At 44.9% G+C, this 22,932-nt stretch overlaps 5 protein-coding genes across 6 annotated transcripts in view; 2 read left to right on the top strand and 3 right to left on the bottom strand.

Moving 5' to 3' along the window:
• LOC126565552 (troponin C) overlaps window positions 1–22,932 on the top strand; it is a 400,267-nt gene that overhangs the window by 126,001 nt on the left and 251,334 nt on the right. The gene's annotated exons all lie outside the window — the stretch shown is intronic.
• Window positions 101–9,990, bottom strand: LOC126564533 (ubiquitin carboxyl-terminal hydrolase 14). The gene is made up of 8 exons (XM_050221611.1): window positions 9,827–9,990; window positions 9,330–9,505; window positions 9,150–9,254; window positions 8,673–9,067; window positions 8,447–8,603; window positions 8,315–8,380; window positions 498–792; window positions 101–423 (listed from the first exon to the last, which is right to left on the bottom strand). Exons 1-8 carry the CDS (start codon window positions 9,840–9,842, stop codon window positions 101–103), a joined length of 1,533 nt encoding a protein of 510 aa, XP_050077568.1. The 5' UTR covers window positions 9,843–9,990.
• Window positions 3,517–5,055, bottom strand: LOC126564554 (transcriptional repressor protein YY1-like). Its single transcript, XM_050221632.1, has one exon. It carries the CDS (start codon window positions 5,023–5,025, stop codon window positions 3,517–3,519), a length of 1,509 nt encoding a protein of 502 aa, XP_050077589.1. The 5' UTR covers window positions 5,026–5,055.
• Window positions 10,827–13,311, top strand: LOC126560477 (zinc finger protein 91-like). The gene is made up of 3 exons (XM_050216435.1): window positions 10,827–11,068; window positions 11,145–11,544; window positions 11,596–13,311. The coding sequence occupies exons 1-3, from the start codon at window positions 10,827–10,829 to the stop codon at window positions 13,309–13,311; spliced, it is 2,358 nt and encodes a 785-aa protein (XP_050072392.1).
• On the bottom strand, window positions 16,944–20,466 carry LOC126564070 (ets DNA-binding protein pokkuri). 2 transcript variants are annotated; one of them, XM_050220985.1, is made up of 4 exons: window positions 18,996–20,466; window positions 18,213–18,462; window positions 17,590–18,126; window positions 16,944–17,500 (listed from the first exon to the last, which is right to left on the bottom strand). In XM_050220985.1, the coding sequence occupies exons 1-4, from the start codon at window positions 20,323–20,325 to the stop codon at window positions 16,966–16,968; spliced, it is 2,652 nt and encodes an 883-aa protein (XP_050076942.1). In that variant the 5' UTR covers window positions 20,326–20,466; the 3' UTR covers window positions 16,944–16,965. The 2 variants fall into 2 exon arrangements, with proteins under 2 accessions (XP_050076942.1, XP_050076941.1); XM_050220984.1 differs by having other exon boundaries at window positions 18,213–18,483.

Consider the following 22,932-nt stretch of genomic DNA (forward strand, 5'->3'; position numbering starts at 1 on the left):
AAAACATTCCTACCGGGCTGACGACGACTTCGATAAATGATAAAAACGAAACATTTCCAACCCCTTCCGGCGACATTCACACCGCAACACACCCGATAAATTAGTCAACGGTCATGTTTTCGCCCGTAGTAGCCGTCCCTTGCTGCTGTTGATCGCCACCTGCCTCTTTGTCCGCCATTTCCACCGGAAGCTCCAGCACCTTTGGGCCATACAGCAGCACATAGGCACAGTGCCAGTCGCCACCGCCGGACAGCTTTAGGATTGATTCCTGGTCCACCGGGGACACGTGATCATCGTTGAACATGATCCACTGATCGTCCTTATGCCGCACCCACCCCACGTAATGTCCGGACGAGCTCGATCGTCCTTGATGCGTTAGCACAGCCTGCAATGTATAGTATCCGCTGTTGTTACTACCGAGATCTAAGAATGAGATGGAAAAGATGGGCTGATTAGATCAAAAGCTGGGACAAAAGTAGTATGGTTTACCATCTTACCATCTTCAAAGCAGTACGGTTGGGGAATTGTTTTGGGCTTTTCCTTTTCTAGTTCGGCCTTGGATTTGTTCTTGCCTTTTAGGGTACGTTCGACTTCTGCGTTCGATACCTCGTTGAATTTGGCACGCACCGGGGCCAGCTTTTCCTGCAGTTCCGGAGTGCAAAGTTCGTACGCATCGAACTCGATCGGGAACTTGATGTCCTTCAGTACCTTCGCGTTGATGCCCTCCTTGCCCTTGTACTGAAATCGTACGAACTGCACCGTCAGATAGGCCGGCAAACGACTAATGAGCGACTGAAAATGAGTCCAAGAGGTTGATTTCATTTTATTTATAATTCTGGTTAGTAGCCACCTAGAAGCTTCAAGTGCTTGAAGTACATTATCCTAGTCCTAATAGAGATCCGAACATATATGTCCATTGTCAACCAGATGTGTTCTTAAGATCAACATCAACGCTTTGCGGAATATTTCAACAAATAGAGTTAGAGCTCTTGAATTTGGCGGATCTGATGAATCGGGCAATCGTATAAGAAGCCTGAGAAGCAAGGATTCATTTTGGAACCTGATGTCTTCATAGGAAATCAAACATACATCGTGCTCACCCCGCCGCCCTCAAGACTTTTAATTTAAATAGTGATAGGCCTCGACATACATTCCACCAAAGGCCTATAAACAACTTGATTCGCTAATGATCTTCCCGTACCCAGGGTGTAGAATGAAAGTCCCTCTATAATAGGGCCCCAACACCATTTCGCTTGGAGCCTCTCAGAAGGGCTAATCCGCCTATGTCTAGGACCCTTTTTTGCTAGAGATACTTCGTACTAAGAAAGAAAAAATGAATACAGTCAAACAAAACTCTTCGTCAAGAACTTTGCAATTTCTGTGGCGTTGACATCACCGTCCGCGCCACATCCTTACCGATTGCCATGGATACACGACACATCGGGCCACCTGCCAGCCAACTAGACTATCTATTGCACGACAATCCTACCACTCAAAAAACTACAATTTATATAGAGAAATTTAAGCAATAATTTTAACTTTCTACTAGCCGTAATCGTAATTGTTTCAAATAATAGATAAGCCACATATCCGCAATAGTTTTGTACTAATATAAACCAATTTTTGTATGCAGTAGAGAGGCGAATGCGGTCCCCTCCTCGGTTCCTCTCATGGGGTTCTTTTGACAAGGACCTTGATACGACCGTCTATTCCGCCACCGAGAGGAACACATTTTAAGTACCAATAATATCTAGCCAGTTGTTGTCATCCAACGTCATCTAGTAGCTTCTTTTAAGTGATCTACTGCTCTTGTGTCCCGGATGTCCAAATCAACAAGGGGTCCCTCAGCAGATTCTCGATGTTTGACCACCAAAGCTTCTGGTTAGTTTATTAGTTTATACAAATTTTGATGTTTGATCAGCCCAGCCTGCAAAGACAACTTCTTTTAAAATAATAAACCATGAGACACACTTAAGTTTTCTTGAAAATTTTATTTCTGAAAAGTACCCGACTTTCCTTTAGAAGACCCTCCTTCCATCTCACTATCTTTCCCTGTGCCTCTGGAGGGTCCAGCATAATTCAAAACACACATTCTCTCTCCCTCTCTCTCTTTTCTCTTATCCTCAAATTAGTCTCGGCACAGCAGGCTATCTGTTTTGCGGAACACTTTTCTGCCTGATTGATGCACACACAACGTTCATTTCTGTGTGTCATCCTATATCTGTACTTTAGGTTCGTCTCCGCGCGACTACTGTATACCATTAATATTATTAACACATTTGAAAATTAAACGTATAAGTATTATAGAGGCGCTCAGCGGGCGTGTAAGTGTGCTTGTTGCTCGCGGTTTCTGAGAATGAAGTTAATGTGTACAGAAATTTAAAAAAAAGAAAAAAGGAAAATACATGGAACAATTCGAAAATCTAAAAGAAAAGCAACTAAATGGATATTATTTTGATGAAGGATAAAATGAGTTCTGCGAATTGGGCGACGATGCGCACTACTGGAGATGATGCATCTTATATATAGATACAATAGCCTATTGTCTCTCTTACTGGCAAAATCTCGAACTGTGTTTCAATTCAACACACCAAACCTGATCAAATAAAAACAGAGCTGATGATGAACGGCTACTATGAAGATCCTTCCTTCCGTTTGTCTCTTTTAAATGACTTTTTCTATTTACAATTTAATCTTTCTGCTTCCATCTCTGCCCTTATCCTGGTAAACCGTACACGCATTCCTAGTTCTGACTTATGACTTTGCTACGGAGGGGGTGGTTTTTTCGCGCTTTACAATTGATTCTTTTTTGTACATCGAACTACTATCCTTTTGCTTAAGGTTCTTCCCCCTTGTGTACCGTTTGTTATTGTATGTAGATGAAGATGTTTTTTGTTGTTGTTGTCATATGAAAAACCTTACATATTGTACACATGCAACATATATATCAAACACAATTATCTGCGTTTTCCTTTTTCAGAGAAGCTGGAAGAAGGATGGCTTCCCTTATCTCCACCAAACGTATTCGGGATTAATGCATACAGGGGGACTTGTTGGATTATATGTACAATGAGAATTTGAGGATGCTTTCTTAATACAAGAAAAAAAAAAGAAAATCGTTTTGATCTTCTCTTACAGCACTAAAAATGACTCTGCCTCTTATATGTGTACGTGTTACTTCTGCTTTGTGACTCTACCTATGCCATGTTGACTACTACTATTGCTTCTCTGCTGCTCAACTGGCCAAATGCTTGATTAAAAATCAGGTTCTTGAAATTGGAGTGTGGGAAGGAGGCGATCGACCGAAGATCCTAAAAAAAAACAAAAAAAACTGAAGCTGTTGGGTGCTTATTAAATCAAATACATTGATTAAATGGTGGGACCTATATTAAATCCTGCTTTAAACTTCGAGATCCTCCCTGCTTTCTATACGTTCGCTCTAACTTTCTCGCCCAATCAAATATTAAATGGCAAATTGTGCATCGAACTCTGAATCTCAATCTCACGCCCGTCCACTTAATCCGTGTAGATAATGTACTGCGACGCATCGTTGTCGATCTCGACCGATTCCATCTTGACGAATGCTTGCGGTGGCAAAATACCGCCCGAGCCCGTATGATGTGGGGACACCGCTTGGACCATACTCTGACTATTTCTGCTGCTGCTGCCACCACCACCTCCACCACTGCTACTACTGCTACTGTTTCGCTTGGCTTTCGCGTGCGTTAGAATGTGAGATTTGAGGTTGGTCGACTGGGCAAACTTCTTGTTGCATCCATCGAACGGACAGACGTACGGCCGATCGCCCGTATGTATCCGCACGTGCGTCCGGAGGTTAAAATCGAGCGAAAACCGCTTCCCGCAACCCTCGAACGTACACTGGAATGGTTTTTCGCCGGTGTGTACCAGCTGGTGGCGCTTCAGCTTCGAGCTTTCCACGAACGATTTGCCACACTCGGCACACACATGTACCCGCGGGCCGTGCGTGTGCAGATGCTTCCGCATTGCCGAATTATCCCGAAACATCTTAGTGCAGCCCTTGTGCGGGCAGGCAATGTTACGATCCGCTACGTCCGGTGATTTACCGCTGCTACTAATACTATCCCCACCGCCACTTCCCCCTCCGCCCAGTAGAAAACTGCCCGGTCCACCAATATCCGCCGAGAGCACGTTCGACGAGGAACTACTGCTGGACGAGGACAGTTTTCCACTGCTCGCTTTCGTTTTGTGTGCCGGGCGGGTAAATTCGCTCAGCTGCTTCGGATCGGACAGATCGATGCCGGGTATGGTGGTGGTGTCACAGTCGGGTGTAATTTTCTTCCCCGTCATATACTCCGTGTAGTCGGGATCAATTTCCGGATTCGATCCATCGTCATCGTCCGTACCGGAGGCCCACATCGTTACACTAAACTCGCCCTCCATCGTTTTGATCTGTACCTGCTTCTGCTCCCAGCGGCGCCGCTTGTGCGTCACGTCCAGCTGCTCGACCGCCGTTAGCCCATGGTGATGATGACTGTGATGATGATGATTGTTGCCATGGTTATCGTTGTTACCCCGGATACCACTACTTCGCGATTGTTTCAGTGATTTGCGCTTGCGGGAGGAAGGTCCCGGGTTGGTGGTGGTAGTCGTTGCCGACTCGATGTAGATTTCATTCTCCAGATTAATGTCCCCGTACACGCACATTGCATCGCCGGACGAATCCAGTACTTCCTCGTGCACTGCCTGCCCAATGTCCGGTTCGTGGTGCAGTATCTCCTCGTCATCGTCCCCGTGGTGATGATGGTGCAGATGATGATGGTGACCCATCAATCCTTGCGAGTCTTCCGTTTCGCACGTTACCTCCTCGTAGTGGCCATCCACACCGCCGTACTGATCGTAGTCTATTTCGGTGCCGAAACTGGCACCATCGACCACTTCCACGATGTTCGCATCCGGCACCTCCACCTCCGACATAATGTTATCGTGATGATGATGATGATGATGGTGCGGATGGTGGTGATGGTGATGGTGGGAGGACATCATCAGGATTGGCGTTCCGTTTCAACTTTCCCGTCGTCGAAGTCGTAGTAGTACTATGGCCACAGAAGGAACCCGGTTCGCTACCGCGAACCTAAGTGGCAAGCAGCAGTCGCACCGTGTCCTTCACACGCACACACGCACACGATCAGCAGGACGTCGGGTACCGTACACCACAGCACATACACTAGCGCAGACTTTAATCCTTTATTCGTTTTCTACACATACGCGCGCGCACACACACACATATGACTCTGACGAAGACGACAGCTGCTGTTCGTGTGTGTCGGTCTCCTTTGTGCACAACCGAGAGGATACGATATGTATGTGTCTCTCTGTGTGAGTGTGTATTTGCTTGGCGTTAAATGTTTTCCGATGTACACTTTTACTTTTGTCAAAAAACACTACTTTAATCTTTACGCCACAGCTGCACTCTTATTTTTAGTTCTTGTTCCGTTGTGCCCCAAAATAAACAACATTCCCTTTTACTTAATGTTCTCCCAATAATGCAGGTTGTTGTTGAGCCTGTCGGAGGAGGAACGAATATTTAATACGCGCTTCACTTTTGTTGCTCCCATCCGTGTATCGACGGACGAGCCAGAACGGAAAAAACACGCAGTAGGCGGCCACTCGAACGAGAACGGCTTCTATGCACGCACACACACACACAAACGCACACCAACTCAAAACATGCTTCTTATTATGTGCGCGCGTGTAATTGCTTCTCACACAAGCACCAGCGAGAATAGGAATCCCTTCAACTGTGCGCGTTTTATTCTTCCCGCATACTGCCCTGAACGGTTGAACCCTTCTTGTTGGTTGATCCCTTATCACACGCTTAATTTAAGGGATGCTTGAGGGAAACAATGTCTCTTGTGTGATGCAGCGAACGGAGCAGGCAAACAAAATACACACATTGGCGCACCACCATCCACTTTCCACGTTCTTTTCCGACCAGAAACTCGGAGCAGCTCACACAACAACGAACGCGCACACACTAGCGCGCGTGCACACACTACCGCAGAGAGTCAGAACACCCCAACCAATAATCTGGTCCCTTTTTTCAAGCTATTTCGATCCGTTCTGCTTGACTTTTTGCTTGCTTGGTGTTGTAATCACTTTATGGGCACGTTTTTCCGTTTCAAATTGGCATCTAACACTGTTGCCATCAAAATGCTGCCCCCCCCAATCGACGGTAGACGATTGCTTTCGGCCTGTCCACCACTATACGGCAGCAGTCGGCACAAGTGTTGCTGCTCTCTTCACAATTCACGCTGACAAAAATTCACGTTTCCAAAATAAAGATGGCTGCCGTGGGTTGCGGAATTGCTCTTGCTTTGCGAACAGACAGGGAAAAAATGAGTGCGTTGCGTTCGCTCGCACGCTAGGGGCGAAATTGTGCTGCAACATTTTCGCCGTACCTGTGAGAGCGAGACAGCATCATTGATGATGATCGAGAATCTGCTCGTACCGCAAGCGAGCAGTTTCGAGCAAACAGTTTTTTTTATTTTCCAATATTAAGATAGCATTTAGCATGCGTGGATTTTATTTTCTGAGCTACAAAAGTTTAAGCTTGATTTTTTTGGATTATAAGATTTCCACTTTGGCACAAATATTGCGTTAAAATTTTGATTGCAGACAAGTGCAAGAAATGAGAAATCATTTCGCGTACACCAGCAGTGTCTTGCCGTCTCGCTCTAGCGTTGTTGCCCGGTTTTCGAACCCAATATGGCGGACGCGCTCGATTCGTGTTCGAATTCAATATGGCTTCATGTTTTGAAAATTGCACCTGCTTCTTCCCAACACCGTACGGGGATTGTTTTTGTGCGATTTACAGTGAACAAAATACGCGCAAGCTGCTAAAATGCTGTCCCAAAAGATAGAAGCTGCACTTCAGTATCGATCTAAATTGTGCTTGTCATGCTGGGCAGTGAATAAGCTGCCGCATTTTCAATACGCCGGATCCGGTGCTTTTTCCGGTGCGGCTGCCCTTTCCACTCTCGTCCCCTCCGACCTTTAATACCTTTTTCGGATGGACACAAAAGGAAGGCGCGACGCACGTTTGTTTGTTTGCATACAAATACGCGATGGGCAAGTTTGTGTGTGTGTGGCCGCGAAATGTTTGCCGAAACAGACAGACAGGCAGAATCGAACGAAAACAAACGGGGGATAGCAAAAACTGGTACCGTGCTCGAATTTACAATATATGCCGTGTAATTTCAGGGTACCGGTTGTTTTTGGAAACTTTTTCAGCTATTTTTGCCTTTCAAAAGATTACAATTTAATGATTACACTTTGAAAAAGGTAAATGCAGATTGGTCCGCAAAATTGTGATTAATTCTAGTAAATATTTGTAATATTGTTCATCATCAAAATAACGAAATGGTGTTCTTAGTATTAGCGCATGTACAAAATAATTTGAATCATGGTGATGCTAGTGTGAAATTTGAATAAATTCCTTGCATCAAAACCAATTGTTTTTAATACAATAGTTTGTATCTAATGGGCAACTGGTGAAGAAGACTGGTGAAAGAAAGCTAAAAACTTTTGATCTGCATGTCATAATTGTATGAAAATTTCAAGAAAGATGGGTTATTTGTTGTCTGATGAATAAGAGTAAGTTGAGAATTTGAATAAACCTCCTTCTATTTTTTTCGTAGCTTGGAACATACTTTTTGTATGAAAGTATGCATTTTCCATTTGATAGAACCTATATTTTGTATTATTTAAATGGGGCTTAATATTGTGGTATGAATTGAAAATTAAAATAAAAGTATACTTATAAAAAATACAAAAATCTGGATTTTTATGTATGACAGAAAAATGTTTTTTCTATACATTCCAAAAGATTCAAGTTGATAGCACAGTTATATTGCATGTTATTAAAAAATTAAATATAGGTTAATAATTACCATAAGCAAAAGGTATTTATGAATCGATTATGGACAACTTGTCATTTAGCCAATCAGTACGAACATTAACTAAGTATCCTTTAATTTTTGATACATTAATTTGAAATCAATTCAAAAATATTGGCAACACTTTTTAAGCTATAGATGAAACATTTTTCACGTTTTTTACCCTCTTTCTCGCCCAGGTCACTTAGTATTGAATTTTTGTTATTTTAATTAATCATAAATTATAAATCATACAGCCAACTACATGTAAATCTCGAAAGATATTCAAAAAACATCAAGTTAAAGTGTAATAATACTTTGAAACATGGTAAAACATCGTCGGTAAAGCCCTTCGAGCATGTTTTTCTTTAAATAAGACAATTTTTTCTTGCACTTACCGTTCTGGAATAGACAGCATCACGACCGAGCGATGGGGACATTTTGGTTAATTGTTCTTTAAGTCTCTGCAAATAAATGAAAGTATATTTATAGCCACCTAAATATCGGTACAGGCCTACCAAAAAACATACCAATCGCAATCCCGAGTGCATGTACTTCACCTCGGTGGAAATGAAACAGCTTAGTTGCAGGAAGTTTTCTTTCGATTTGCTAACGGGCTCATCTTCGGCCTCGGTACACTTCATTTGCACGTCAAACGTACCACCGAACCATTGATCGATGAATGAGCTGCATAAAAGAGAAGAATGGTTAGCTAGAAGTCGTCGATTTCTGCCGTTGGCCGAGACTACGAAATACCTGTGTTTTACACCCTGCTCGGTCGTAAGTTTCTGTGCCGGTAGCTTCTGCTGCAGCATCTTCAGCAGTTCGGACCAGTACTCGTTTGCGTCCTGCTGGCGGTACGTCCCATTCTCACCGGTTTGCGAAAAGCTCGGAAATGCAGCATGAAACCGTTGCAGGAACAGTACCGGTGTGATCGAATCATTTCTACGTTCCATATCCTCGAACAAGCTCTTCATTGACATGGTGATGGCATGCGGGGAAGCCAACCCGGCCAGTCCAGATGCACCGCTGGAATCTTCCTTATAATCCTTCAATGCTTCACGCAGTTCACGCACCGACCGTAGACATTGGAGCGTCGCGTTCATGTAGCACGTATTGCCCAGATTCACCAAACCAGCCGGAGTATCGAACTGTGCGTGTGTGTCGGGAAGTATGAGAAAAATAAAAGCTTTACTCAGTTCCACTTTTTTACGGTATCGCCCATTCACTTACAGCTGTCGCTATTTCATTTTCGTTCATGTCTTCAATAAATTTCGGTTTTTCCACTGGTTCCTGGGGAACTTCTTCCCTCGTACCGAGTAACAGCAGCGTGGCACCCTAAAAAAATGGGAAAACACAATTCACCAACTCAGACTCTCATTTCTTGCCATGGTTGCCGTGAGCTTTCCGTACTGTCTTAATCGGCATGTTCCATTCGTCATCCTTCAGACTAATTCCTTTACAAAGCACCTTCTGTCGATCCGGCTGTACACCGGTCAGCGCATACAGTTGTGCCTTGAACAGCATCGGTTCTTCGTCCGTGTTGACTTCCACATCTTTAAAACTTTCCTTTCCCCACTTTACATTCACTGAAATGTAAAACAACAAAGCAAAAACGGTGTCCAATCAAATATGCTTAATCATGGTTGTTTTCATTGTCTACGGGGCTGTTATGAATCACGCTCGCCGCAATGAACCGATTCAGTAGGGAACTTCTAAACCACCCTAATCAACAGATGGTTTATCGATGGTTTTGCACGGGAAAACTTTCTAAAATGCTGCTATTTATTTATTTAAACTATTGCTAGTTTACATCTACACCATAACCTCAATTGCGTGAACTGTCACCGGAGTAGACTACGGCTGCGGCTAAAACATTGGCTTTGTATAGTTGGAACAGCTACACTTACCCGTAAACGAAGGCATTTTACTAATAATTTCGATTCCTAGATATACGCCAACGGTAGTGACGAATATTTGTTCCGAAATGGAGACGCGATTATAGCACAAACAAATCCAACTGTGTTCTGCTTTGGAACCTACGATGGCAAACTGGATTTTAATGACAAAGACAAGTTAGCTGCATGAGCGCCTACACGGTAACAAAACGTTGTTCGAAATTTGTGACATATGCTCATTTGTGATGATTCGTTTATTTCGAAAATTTATTCCCAATACTAAATGACCGTTTTCTTCAACTTGTGCATCACGAATAAAATTTTTCCTCTTTTATTTACAGTGCCATAACAGAGTTGCAGAACGTTAAATTTTTCAAATATTTTAAATCGATTTCAAACCATCCAAAAATCTTAAAATTGCAATTTCAGCTGTTTCGCCGTTACTCTGGGATGATTTAGCTTTCATATGTGTTACGGGAGATAATAATGTCAGCTGAGCGAACTGATGACATTGTTTTCCATGGTGTGATAAGCCCTTTACCATACTTTACTTGTTCAATTAAGTGTACAGAGGAACCATTTTAAGCAGCAATGGAAAATGTATTCACGAATAATGTTTTACTGCACCAAAAATACACAGAGCAATTGACTGTCCATAGTGCTGCACATACAATATTATTAGGTGAGATCCTTCGTGAATTTTACTTTATAAAACTATCCTCAGAAAGTGAATAAGCGCCATTTGTTTAGAAATATAATTTTTGCAATCAGATGTCAGGCGCCTGCTTTCGAACATCGACTCACTGTGATGATACAACTTTTTGTTGTTTTGCATGTCGATACTGTCAAACCAGTTGCCAATACAAACGGTTTGAAGTAAACAAACAAAACAAACGCTCCGCAGATACAGCCACAGTTTTTTCGTGTCTTTCGTGTCGAATTGGGAATTTGCTTGGCAAATTGGGAAAAGTATAAAAGTGTTGTACCTCATTTCAAACCGTTATGTAGTAAAATGAGTTCAAAACATTGCCGCATATGCTATAAACTCGATCAGGACGATCTAATTTCCGTGCGGCTGAAGCAGGATGGCATAAGCATCGAGGAGATGATACTAACCATAACAAACATTTCCGTTTCGGGCGATCGTCGATTGCCGCAAAACATATGCCTACAGTGTTTAGATCGGCTGAAGGAAGCTTTCGAACTGCGCCAGCTATGCATCCGTACACACGAACGACTGTCTGCAGAGCTAGAGTAAGTTCCGCCGTCTTGTTTTTTCTTCTTTCCATTGCAAAACAGACCTATTTTAAGTGCGCTTTTCGTTTGCTAGAGCCGACAAGGATGTAATCATACCTGAAAATGAACCAATTAAGCCGGAACCGGACGATGTGACTATTGATGAGGCTTCGGTTATTATAGAAAAACTCGAAATTGATACGCTTGGTGAGGGAGTGTTGAATCTGACTTCGGAACAGTCTGGTCAGCATTACGAAGCAATCGAAGAGGTTGTTTGCTGCGGATGTGCAATGCGATTTAGCACCCGGTATGAGCTGGAGAAGCACGCTAAGGTACAGCATCGAAATGGGAAAGCAAAACCGGATGATGCTTTTCATTGCTCAACATGCTACCAATCGTTTCCGGATCAAGTGATGCTCAATCGTCATCTAGAGGAGATAAGTCAGATGAACACCCTTACAGAAGAAGAGCTCGAATTTACCGATGAGGATGAGGTGGACGAGGAGGAGAAGCAGAAGGAGGAGGAGGAGGACGAGGAGGAGGAGGAGGAAGATGAAGCAAACGAAAGCGACCAGGATCGTGAAGATTGGGAAGAACAAACGAACAAAAAGCTAAAGCAAGCAGCAATCATACAAAGCGCAATATGTCGTATACCGGGGAAAAATTTGCTAATCAAATCAGACGAATCGCAAGGATATTTGATTGTCGAACTGCAACCGTACCGGTGCTGCTGCTGTGCGGAACTGTTTCAAACCGAGCAGGATCGGAACGAACATTTAAAGGAACGAATGGGAAGCAACGAAGGCGCGTCGGATTCCGGCGCGAAATATACCTGCGAATACTGTGGCAAACGGTTCGCCTACTGGCTGGTGTATTTGTGCCACAAGCGCGTACGGGACCAGCGTCAGTTTTACATGTGTGGACTGTGCGAGACGCTGCTGGACTCGAAAAAGCGCATGATATCGCACATGCTGATGTCGGACGAGCATGCGGATTATTTTAAACTTTCCCGAGCGAATATCGCCGATCAGTACGAAGCGATTGCACTGCCTGGGGTGCGTTGCTGTTGCTGCAAACAGTATTTTGAAGATGAAGCGCAACGGAAGGAACACATGGCACGTTTGCATCGTTGTTTTATGAAAACGGCTGTTTCAAAATTGCCGAACAGTTGTAGCCTTTGTAACCGCAAGTTTCGAACCAAACGGCACCTGGAACTGCATCTACAGTATACTCGGGACGTTACACAGTACTACTGCAAGCTTTGTAGCTTTGAGACGTACAACCCTAGACGCCTGGAGCTACATCTTTACAGTGGCATTCATCGTGATAAACTACCCACCACCACGGTTCAGCTAAAACCATTACAAAACAGTCTCCTAAATGCATCCCGCTTACGGTACTGTTGTTTCGAGCACTGTCACAAACCATTCCCCGATGGTTCGGCGCTTGAGCAACACATAAACGAAGCGCACGAATCGGCACTAACGGCAAATCGGAAGCAGACGGAAAAATTAACCCACCTACTAGAACAGTGCGAAGGAACGTACCACGCGTGTAACGATTGTGGCGTACTGTTTAAAAATTTAACCGCCCTACAAACGCACCGGTCCCGTCGCCAACCCCGCCAAGCGTTTGTTTGTACGATTTGTGGCGTATCGAAAGCATCGCGTGCGTTACTACGCAACCACGAACGATCCCACTCCGCTGAACGACCCTATCGCTGTGCGGATTGCGAAAAAACGTTTAGCAGCAATCCTGCGCTACTGTCCCACCGGCGTTGCCATCTAACCGGCACGCACAAGTGTGACACATGTGGGAATGTATTTAATCGGAAGGAAAATCTTAACCGTCACATACTGCTTAAGCACGGCATAGCTACGATCCCGTGCGAAGATTGTTCGAAGCTATTTAAAACGATCCATGCACTGAATCGTCACAAGATAAGGCACACCGGCGAGAAGCGATACGCGTGCCGGAAGTCGGAATCGTGTACGAAACGGTACGCGAATGAGGTTGACCGTCGGCGGCATGAGATGTCGGTGCACACGCTCGAACGACCGCACCAGTGTGCGCACTGTGGGGCCGGCTTTGTACGAAAGCGACAGTTGACGGTGCACGAGCGACGGCACACGGGTGTGAAACCGTACGCGTGTACGGTGTGTGGGAAGGAGTTTGTGGATGCGGGACCGTTGCGGAATCATATGCGAACGGTTTGCAAATTGCAAGTGATTGGGAAGGAGGGGATGGAATGTGACTTATGAGGGCACATATTTATTAGAAAAAAATGTGGAAATTGTATTAATGGAAAAAAAGGAATTACGATGTACAATAAGTGAAATAAATTATTATGATAATGATTCGTGATGGACATATGAGCTCTTTCAATTGTGTACTCTATGCTTAGTTGTCCCATTACGCATGTTCTTTTTTATTTTCGAAGAGTCTAAAATCATTTACCCATGTAAAAAAATGTCGTTGGACCCCTATCCACCTTTCAACGACATCTCCTCACGGTATTATTTCATGGGGAGTCCTCCCATTTCCCATAATCAATTTGTCTGTGGTTCACGTGTTCTATCTCTAGTTTTATGTAGCTTACCGAGACAAGAATCTTTTCGACCTCGGCATCAATACTTCCTTCTGTCCAAGTAGCTAAACTGTTGGAATTATTGATCATCACAGTTGGCGATTTGTGATATATTCATGTATCCCCTCCACCATAAGAGGATCTCGTCGTAGGGATCTCATCCGTCCAAGGAACATTTCGTTGTTTGAGGGATCTTTTTCGTTTTTTTTTAAATCCCATAGGTTTCAGGTACAGTACAACGTAAAATTAAATTAAAATTAGGGAGGTACTTACCTCCCTAAAAAAAGTACCGCTGATCATATATCTGAAACGTGTATACGTCTAAAATTGTATATGGGAAGTGTTGTCCGAAGACTGAGAGTTCCTACCTGTCCGTCTGTGATAGAAAACGAGACCATTTGTTAGGCCGCGTGAAGTACGATGTACGAAGACGAAAGTGACTGTGGCGATTTTCTCTGTATTGTGATATTATGTGGAATCAGCTTTAAGTTTTTTATTGGAAGCAACTCCATAGCGAGTTGTTGAAAAGAGAATGTTGAAAAGATAATTTAATTTGAATCTATCCATAAAGTCGACAGTACGGCACTGGACCGTAATAAACAGTTATAAATTTAAAAAATCCATAAAGTCTAAATAAAGGGTTCTGGGGGAGTGTGTGTTGGAATTTCATCCAAAAGCTTATCAGGATTGCTACAACGTCTAACTGTTTAGACATTACCAAGAATTAAAATGACCGATCTCTGACAGGTCTGAATCCACTTGATCCAGCCCACGAACTCACTGTGCTTCTCCTACGTCCCAGCATACTCATCACGGGCCCATCGTATTTTTTTCGTTTTGATTACGTGGTTTCAAAATGGCACGTGCATGGAGTCCTCCGTCAACATCGGTCCAGGATTCGTACCCGTAGAGAACTATCGGACGTATTAGTGGCTAGACTCTGGATCGCAAGAGTGTATGGAGCCCGTATTAGGCTCAATTTACTACACAAAAAAAAGAAAGACACGTTATTCGAATGACACTGGACAACTTAGCCTTTGAAGTCTTTTCGATCAACTTATATTAAAATAAAATGACACATAACACAACAGTATATATCCATTTAACTAAGCGTTTGTTTACTATATTTACAAAAAAGTAGTAAAGAAAGAAGAAAAAACTAAATTCCATAACCTATCGTGGAAGAACGCATGGAAGGGTTGGGGGTGAGAGCCTGGGGAGCTTCGTAAAACTATACAGTATACAAAAATTAAAGACAATACACAAAAAAAAAACACACACACACACACGCACATTATAAGGAAGGATTTGCGTTTGCGTTGATTGCGCGCCCCCACTAAAACACGCTACGCATTCACACACACACAGTCACAATTACATCCTAGTAAACTTAGTAGCAAACACAGTAAACGGGGAAGTAAATATTTACTATGGTGGTTGGCAGGCTCATTGAGAATTAAACACTAAAAGTCAAACACGCTGATCTCTTGCGCGCCCACACGCAAATTAAAAAAGGTAAACAAACACGCATGCACGCAACAAAAAGCCCTTTTTCCTCTATGTTATCCTGTTTTCCATGTTTCTTTTTTTCCCTATTCTAAGTTTATTTTCTATTCATGTGTGGGTGTGTGTGTGCTAATAACGTTTTGTTTGTTTTTTTTTTTTGTATCTGTGTGTGCACTTGGTACTCTTCTTATAAATCACATTCAATTCAAACTTCTTACATGTGCAGGTGTAGCTGCCCTTACTTATATAACATCCTTTACTCCTTTTTTCTTTGCCTCATCTTAACCTTGTGCCTAAATTTTATTGGAAGCCAATTGGAAGAATTTTGTAAAGGGTGGTGTGGAAGGTTTTTTGTTTCTTTTTCAAAGGTACCGCGCGTTATACCCTATAACGTGGCCACTTACACAGCTACAAGTTCGCTTACATACACTAAAACAACATACATTAAGGGATATTGATAGGGGAAGGTAACCCAAAAAAAAAATCCGAAAAAAATCCACTTACTAAGCTCTTTTGTGTTCGTGTCTTGCTTTTACTAACTGAGTACGCACACGCGCACACAAAAAGAGGAAAATAAAAATGGTTTTTTGTGTATTTTTTGTTTGTTTAGTTTGCGAATCTGCTTGTACTAAACACCTCTTAATCCATACACCCTAACAGAAAAACAAAACAAAAAAAAAATATCAGTAAGGTATCGGGGGTTATGTGTGTGTGTGGCTTTGAGAAAACATCCGTTCTTAGCTATTACTTAATTTACAACAAAAAAAAAACCTAGGAAAACCAAAAATTAAGAAAGAAAAAAGCTGTTTCACAGTTTTACCCCCAACACACACACACGCACGCCGTGTCCGTTGTATCCCTTAGAATTCACTTACTTACAATACAAACTAACAATTGTTACTACCAAAAAAGGAGAAAATAAAAACAAACAAAAATTAAACTATCTGTACAATTGTTGTATGTGTGCTATCACCCTAACTGAACAAAGAAGGAACACACAAGGGCGCGGGGAAGGGGGATCGAGGGTGGTGGGTGTTGCAAAACATAAACCCTTTGCATCTAGTACAGAATTAATCCCTTCTTTTATATAGCTCTAATATATATAAATCGTCGCCACCACACATATCAAAACTTAGCGCCATCTATATGTGAAAATGGAGTTGGACTAACATTGTTGCTCAAGAAATTCATTTCGCTCCTCATTTTGTATCTTTTGTAGTACAAGAATTGCAATAGTTTTCCGCCCCGCTTTGTTGGCTCTGCAGTTCCCAACACGCTAAACATCTTAAACTCTGAACGCGATAAAAACAAAACGTAGAACAAAATTCAGATTGGCACATAGTAAGAGTTTTCTTTGTGTGTAGATTATTTAAATGTGTGTGTGTGTGTTTTTTTTGTGAAAGGGAGGCTTAATAAGGATTTCCAATATAATGTACAACTTTTATATATATATATCTCTCTCTTTCTGTACTACTACTATTGCTACAAACTACTACTGATATATCCGCAATCCTTTTATCTCTGTATCTCTCAGTCAACTCAGTGTTCCCTAAGCCTATGGGTTTCGAATTCTAACAGCTTCGCCGTTTGTCAAGAGGAAGGAAAGGAATATTGGGAGAGTTGTATGTAGGTGCCTGTATAGAGGGATTTCATCAGTACCTCATAAACGGTGGTGTAATTAGAATGGCCGTATAAACCACGTGTGTTATCCTGACGAGCAATGGACGAGCGATGCGGGATGATCCTGGTTATGGTGGTTTGAGATCATATACTGCTGCTGGTCTGTTTTCGCACGTTCATCGTCCCCCACCCTGGTGCTCACTCACTTGTAGTACATCGGTTCAGATTTGCTCAGATCCGTCGGCATCATACTGTCGTCGTCGCTTTTCACGTGCATGTGATGGTGCTGTTGCTGCTGTTGCTGGGACGATGGTACAGCAGGATGGGAGGACGATTCACTGTTGGCAGGGGACGGTGTATCACGGTCCCGATCATGCGGTTCCCGATGATCGTGCTCACTCGTACCGCTCGTACTGCTGCTCCGACTACCGTTCCGCGCTGACCGATGATGATGGTGGTGCGGATGCTGAAGATGATGGTGGGGGTGATCCTGCTGTTCGTCCTGCTGGTGGCGGGCTTCTGCAGCTGCCGCAATGGCAGCCGCTGCCGCTGCCTGTGCCTGCAACTGCTGCTGATGCAGATGGTGCAAGTTGCTGCTGATCGTGTGCAACGATTGCGAATTGATCGACAGAGGCGTTGGTGAGGATGGTGGCGATCCGGATTCTGATTGTTGCTGCTGCTGCTGCTGCTGTCGGAGCAGCTGAATAGTGGTCAGTCCGTTAGCATTTCGAATCAGTCTGCGAAATCAGAGGGATCGAGATTAGACGATTTGATGCGTGAGGGAAGATTGAGAAGTAGAGGACGCCTTCTCCTGCGAAACACTTACGGATAGCAATCGGTTCCACTGACCGGCGAACCGTAGCTAAACTTGCGATCGTTCGTACTGAGATCGGTTGGTTTGAGGTCGTCTAGGTCGGTTTCCATCTTAATGCTGCGATGATGCACACCCGACCCAGCGCCATTTTGTACTGCGAGATGATGCGAATGGAGTGCTGCTGCTGCCTGTTGCTGCTGCTGTTGTTGCTGCTGCTGCTGCAGATGATGATGGTGGAGGGATGATGGCGATGAGGATGAGGAAGAGGATGAAGGCGACAGGGGTCCATTTTGGGAAGCGGCAGCGGCGGCCGCTGCGGCAGCCAGATGATGTATGTTGGCACCGTTCGGTAGAAGCGACATAAGCGGATTACCTCCGGCCGAACCATTGCTGGCAGACGATGACCCTCCTCGATCAGTTCCATTACGTTCGCTTCCGGTTCCGGACTGTGCGGCGGCGGCAGCTGCTGCCGCCTGGCTAGCTGCCATCGTTTGACGTAGCAGTGAGATGTTTTTGATGCTTTTCAGCTCGGTCGGATTGCGGAGAAATCTGTTTAGCGAGAAGAATATTCAGGTTTTTTTTTATCAGATATTTTCACAAGACTTTGTGTAGGTTTCTCGGTGGAAAATACTTACTGGTAGCAGTGCCGTTCACCCTGCACTTTCCGCAGGATATTGACGCGATAGTAGTAGCGTAACGCACGCGACATCTTGTCGTAGTTCATCGAGAGATGGTTCTTCTGTTTGCCCCACAGCTTGGCCAAACCGGCCGGATCGACGATCTTGAACACGCCCGTATCGCGACATTTCCACGCGATGTAGCTACTGTACCGCTGGCTCGGATCGTTCAGCAGCTGCTGCAAGAAGTCCCACAGCAGGCGGCCGTCTGAAAGCGAACCGGACGAAACTGGACGTGTGACAATTGGGTGGGACGGGCGGTGGGAACGAAAGGGTGTTGGTGTATTTTGGGGGTGTTTGTGTGGTGAACACGGGTGAAAAAAACATGGGTGAGTACATATTCCCGGTTTTTGTATGTTTTTTAATGTGAAATTAATGGGAAAAAGGTTAAAGCGAGTTTATTCGAGCGTGTCATTTTCGCACGCCGAGAAAGGAGTAGTGAAACGTACGCATTAAAACCAAAATTAGACTGATTTGAACGATTTTGCGAAGCATAGATAAAGGCAAAGGTCCTAGCGGAACCTGAAGAGATATATTGGCCTGTGCTTCTTCTTTAGCTGTAGCCGGATAGTCAGTGGAACGTATGGAGGGACGGTCCTAGATAATCGCAATCGTCTGCAGTCTATTTTTCGTTAATGCATACGTTAGTGTGCGTGCTTGTAGGTAGTGTCTCGCGTAGCACCGTACACCGTATAGGAACAAACAAAAAGGAATTGTGAGGCAATGCTTTCGACAACTTACTTGTATTTGGTTCCGGACTGTCTGGGAAGAACTCGCGCTTGACTGGCAGGAACGCTCCCGGAGTGCTTGGCGCCGAGTTAGATCCAGACGAACCGGATGATCCATTCCCATTGGAAGCTCCCTTCAGACCGAGGACGGCCGCTGCCATAGCTGCTGCGGCCGCTGCTGCATTCGAGGACGCACTCGACGCAGATCCTCCAACCGACGAGGATGAGTCCCGATCGCGCGATGCCGATGCTCCATTCGAGCTGGAACCGTTTAGCAACGAAGATACCGGATACTGGAGCGTTTTCGTGTCGAGCAGCTGTAACTGTCCAAGATGTTGCGTTTCCTTCGAGATCGGTGTCAATGGTGGGCTTTGCTGGGGTGGATGCGTTGCAATCAGGGGCAGTTTGCTGTCCGGGTGCGATAGTGGCAGGGGATGGAATCCGTTTCCGGTGGAACCGTTTCCGGTAGTCGAGGTTGCGCCGGAACCATTGCCTACCGTTCCATTATCCTCGTCCGAGTCGGATTGATTGCTAACGCTGCTGCTGGTACTACTGGCCGCACTGCTGCTGCTGCTACTGCTGATGAGACTGTTGCTCCCGTTGGTGGCCGCAGCTCCATTGCTGCTCGGACCGGTACCGTTTCCGTTAGCACTACCGCCACTCCCTGCACTTCCGTTCGTTGACGAGGCAGAGGACGACGAAGATGAACTAGCTCCGGAGGACTTTGTCGGCTGCTGCTGCTGGAACACGTTCTGCTCGGCATGGCTTTGTGAGGGCGGACTGCCGGCCTGTGAATCGATCGATGGGGCCGGACTGAGTGTGACCGAGTTAGAAGCGGCCATAAACTGCTGCAGGTGCGAACTGTGGAAGAAGGGACTGTCTGGCGGCGCTAGGGCACTCCAGTTCGGGGTTGGCGGGTGGCTGTGCGGTGAGAGCGGATAGCGACCGGTCGGTGTAACCGGACTGCTTGGCAGGTGCCGATGAAGCGTCTGTGCATCGCGGATCAACATCTGTAGCACGTTGTGTAGCACATCTCCTGCGCCGGGACTGCGCTCGGCCAGATCGTTTTTTGTGAGCACGCATAGCGCTTTGCCATTCATTTGAAAGAGATCAAGATCGAACTTGGGCAGATCGAACTCCCGTTCGCAGAAGCGCAGGAAAACTACGACCTCATCGCGGCCCCAGATGCGTGGGTCCGTGTTTAGCTGGGGTGGAAGTTGTGTTTTTAGATCGGCCAGCGGGCTTGGCGGTGCTGGCGGATAACGCCAGAGCAGTTCTGAGTTCCACAGGCCTAGTGGTGGGGGCGCATTAAGCGGGGAGAGCGGGATCGGTAGAAGCTTCATGGCGGCGGCGGCAAAGATGGCTGCAGCGGCGGTGGACGGCGGTTGGTTGGCGCTGGTTACTACGTCCTGACCGGACACCGCTGCACTGCTGGCCTGCTGATCGCGTATGATGGCGGCAATCGTGCTGGCGTACTACTGCTGCTATCGGGTGGTGTTGGATCCAGATTTTCTGCAGCTATCTGTAAAAAAAATATGGTGAAAGGAATTCTATTAGCTTCGATGGCAAGGAAGAGTGAGATTCAGTAAATAAAATGTATAAATTGTGGCCAAAGGACAATAAAAAATCTTGCAATATTTAAAGTTCTTGGGGTTTCGTGCGAGTTCTTGAGCTAGCTTACAAGTCCACGCGACCTCTTGCGATATCTTGATGGATCGGGAGTTCAAACGAGTTCATCAATTGACGCAACACAAGTCCCATAATTTCTTGAACAATTTTTGAAGCTTACCCCTAAAACAAGACCGTTTCCTATAATTTTCATAATTAATACCCATGCTACTTTGAAGCATTGTTACTATTCCCGGCTATCGTTCTTTACACTCTATTCCACCTGAATAAAAAAAAACATATTTTCAACATCAGCAGCGAAGATTTGAAAGGTGAAAGATATCCCAAGCACCCAGATCCCCCATTACCGCACTAGGCCCAGTCGCACATACTATTAGTTATGGTTTTATCGTTTCCCTCTTCTCGCCGGAGAAGGGATCGACCGTGTGTAAGATCGAAGTCGGAAAGTCTTTCCGTCCATCCACGCTGTCAGACACAGCACATACCCACAACACTCACACACACAGGTTGGGACAGAACAGTAGAAGAACACCGAAGGGTGCGAGCAAAAAAAAGGCCACGTGAAGCAGATCCGACGATGCTGCTGATGCTGATCACAGCACAGATCGATCAGGTGAGGTGAGTGAGTGCAGAAGGGGGAGGGAAGATTTGTCTACCGAGGTGAAACCGGGTGGAGGGACAGTTGGGCTGCGGAAAAAAAAGAAAGAACGTGCGAAGAGGGAGAGAATGTATTCAAATAACATCCGCTAGTTCAGGTTTTCAGCGGAAATTGATTTTTTTTTATGATATGTATAAAAATATTTCTCTCTCTTCTCGCCACACCACACAAAACAACAACATACCACGGCGGCTGTGTGCTTGTTCTTGTAGTTGGCTATTTTTTGTGTTCGTTTGTTCAAGGTACGGGGGGGGGGGGGGGGGGGTAGGGGGGGGGGTGCAGCCTTTTTCCTTCTTCCAAGAGCCACAACAACAACGGACAAAAAGGGATCTCCGGGAGGAGCATCATCATCTCTCGTAACCACAGATCGCCGAGTGCGCGCAGGAAAGGAGGTCGCGCGCATTGGTTGGTTTTGTTGGTCCACGGGACCCTGCTGCCGCGGAAGAAGATGACGATTGCTGATGATGTTGGGTCTTTCTCTCGCTCTCTTGCTAGCCCCTCATATTCTTTCTTTAGTGTCCGTCCCATTTCCTGTGTAACCGGCCTTCCCAGGCGAACCCGAGAAGGAACACGGATGACCTCGGCGGCTCTCGGCGCATAACGTTTTTTTTTAGTCGCGCAGTTTAAGTTCATCTCCTGCGGGATAGATTCTCTATTTTTTCTTGACCGATCCCCAAACCGGGTGGAAGTGTACGCCTCGATCCATGGGGCATCAAGAGAAGAAGGCGATCTCGGCTAATTATTTTTCACTTAATTGCTTTTTAAACAAACGCAGCTTCGAGATGCTGAGAGTCTTCTGCAGAGCCAGAGATGCGCTAAAGTGAATCACTTTGCTAGATTCAAACTTACTAATTGTTGGAGCCACAATTGCTTAGCCAAATCGATAAACAGAGCTTCAAGAATTGAATGTTTTTGCTAGAGATCTTGTTCATCCTGTCACGGGTGGAGACCTATTTCGATGGAGCAAACTTCCCTTAGGCACAAACTATTCCACTCCGAGAGCATGGCACAACATATGTCAAACGTGACTTTTAACCATTGGACCTTTAATGTCCGCAACGCTCGTTTGCTCGGAGTTCCTCAAGGGTGGAGAAGACAACCTTTGCTCATTCAGCCAGTATCACCAACCATCATCTCCCTTCATCGGAGTTAAACAAATATTTAAACATAAAACAAACCATATCCACATTTCATGCTCTAGGGGCAGAACAGGTATATGACAAACGCGCAGCATATCTCTCTTGCGCGTTGAGCCGAAGACGAATGAGAGAGATTGCTTGCTTTTTTTTTGGGTTTTCCCAAACCAGGAATTCTCGGCAAGGTGTCATTTACAGTGAAACTCGTTGAAAGCCGATGATATATAGCATAAAGGTATGCTATTTTATTTTAATCGAAGACAATCTATAAGCTGAACCCTTGCCGGAGCATCAGGAAGCTGGAATTGCAAATGGTGTGTCGCTCTCCATCCACCCTTTGCCAGATATTCGATGACACAATCGAGACGATCGATCTTTCGCCCATTTCCGAACGAGACCGTGAACCTTCACTTTGCCACGGTTAAGAAAATGCCTTTTTTGTTATTCAAATCCCAAAACTCACGATAAGCAGAGGAGTCTCTCGGAGGAACACTCCACGGAACAGCAGAAAAAAAGAACATCCGGGA

The sequence above is a fragment of the Anopheles maculipalpis genome, chromosome 3RL (assembly GCF_943734695.1).
Source record: "Anopheles maculipalpis chromosome 3RL, idAnoMacuDA_375_x, whole genome shotgun sequence".
Classification (NCBI taxonomy): Eukaryota; Metazoa; Arthropoda; class Insecta; order Diptera; family Culicidae; genus Anopheles; species Anopheles maculipalpis.

What these genes read in the sequence shown, in the direction of transcription:
- LOC126564533 (XM_050221611.1), bottom strand. An exon ending in GAGCAGGGTGTAAAACACAG is followed by an intron (nt 8,604 to 8,672) that starts GTATTTCGTAGT and finishes TCTTTTATGCAG; the next exon opens with CTCATTCATCGATCAATGGT. An exon ending in TGCACTCGGGATTGCGATTG is followed by an intron (nt 8,381 to 8,446) that starts GTATGTTTTTTG and finishes ATTTATTTGCAG; the next exon opens with AGACTTAAAGAACAATTAAC.
- LOC126564070 (XM_050220984.1), bottom strand. Translation starts at nt 20,325, where the DNA reads ATGAAGCTTCTACCGATCCCGCTCTCCCCGCTTAATGCGCCCCCACCA. An exon ending in CAGTCCGGAACCAAATACAA is followed by an intron (nt 18,484 to 18,995) that starts GTAAGTTGTCGA and finishes TCACACGTCCAG; the next exon opens with TTTCGTCCGGTTCGCTTTCA. An exon ending in GGTGAACGGCACTGCTACCA is followed by an intron (nt 18,127 to 18,212) that starts GTAAGTATTTTC and finishes CTCGCTAAACAG; the next exon opens with ATTTCTCCGCAATCCGACCG.
- LOC126564554 (XM_050221632.1), bottom strand. Translation starts at nt 5,025, where the DNA reads ATGATGTCCTCCCACCATCACCATCACCACCATCCGCACCATCATCAT.
- LOC126560477 (XM_050216435.1), top strand. Translation starts at nt 10,827, where the DNA reads ATGAGTTCAAAACATTGCCGCATATGCTATAAACTCGATCAGGACGAT. An exon ending in CGACTGTCTGCAGAGCTAGA is followed by an intron (nt 11,069 to 11,144) that starts GTAAGTTCCGCC and finishes TTCGTTTGCTAG; the next exon opens with AGCCGACAAGGATGTAATCA. An exon ending in AATTTACCGATGAGGATGAG is followed by an intron (nt 11,545 to 11,595) that starts GTGGACGAGGAG and finishes GAGGAGGAGGAG; the next exon opens with GAGGAAGATGAAGCAAACGA.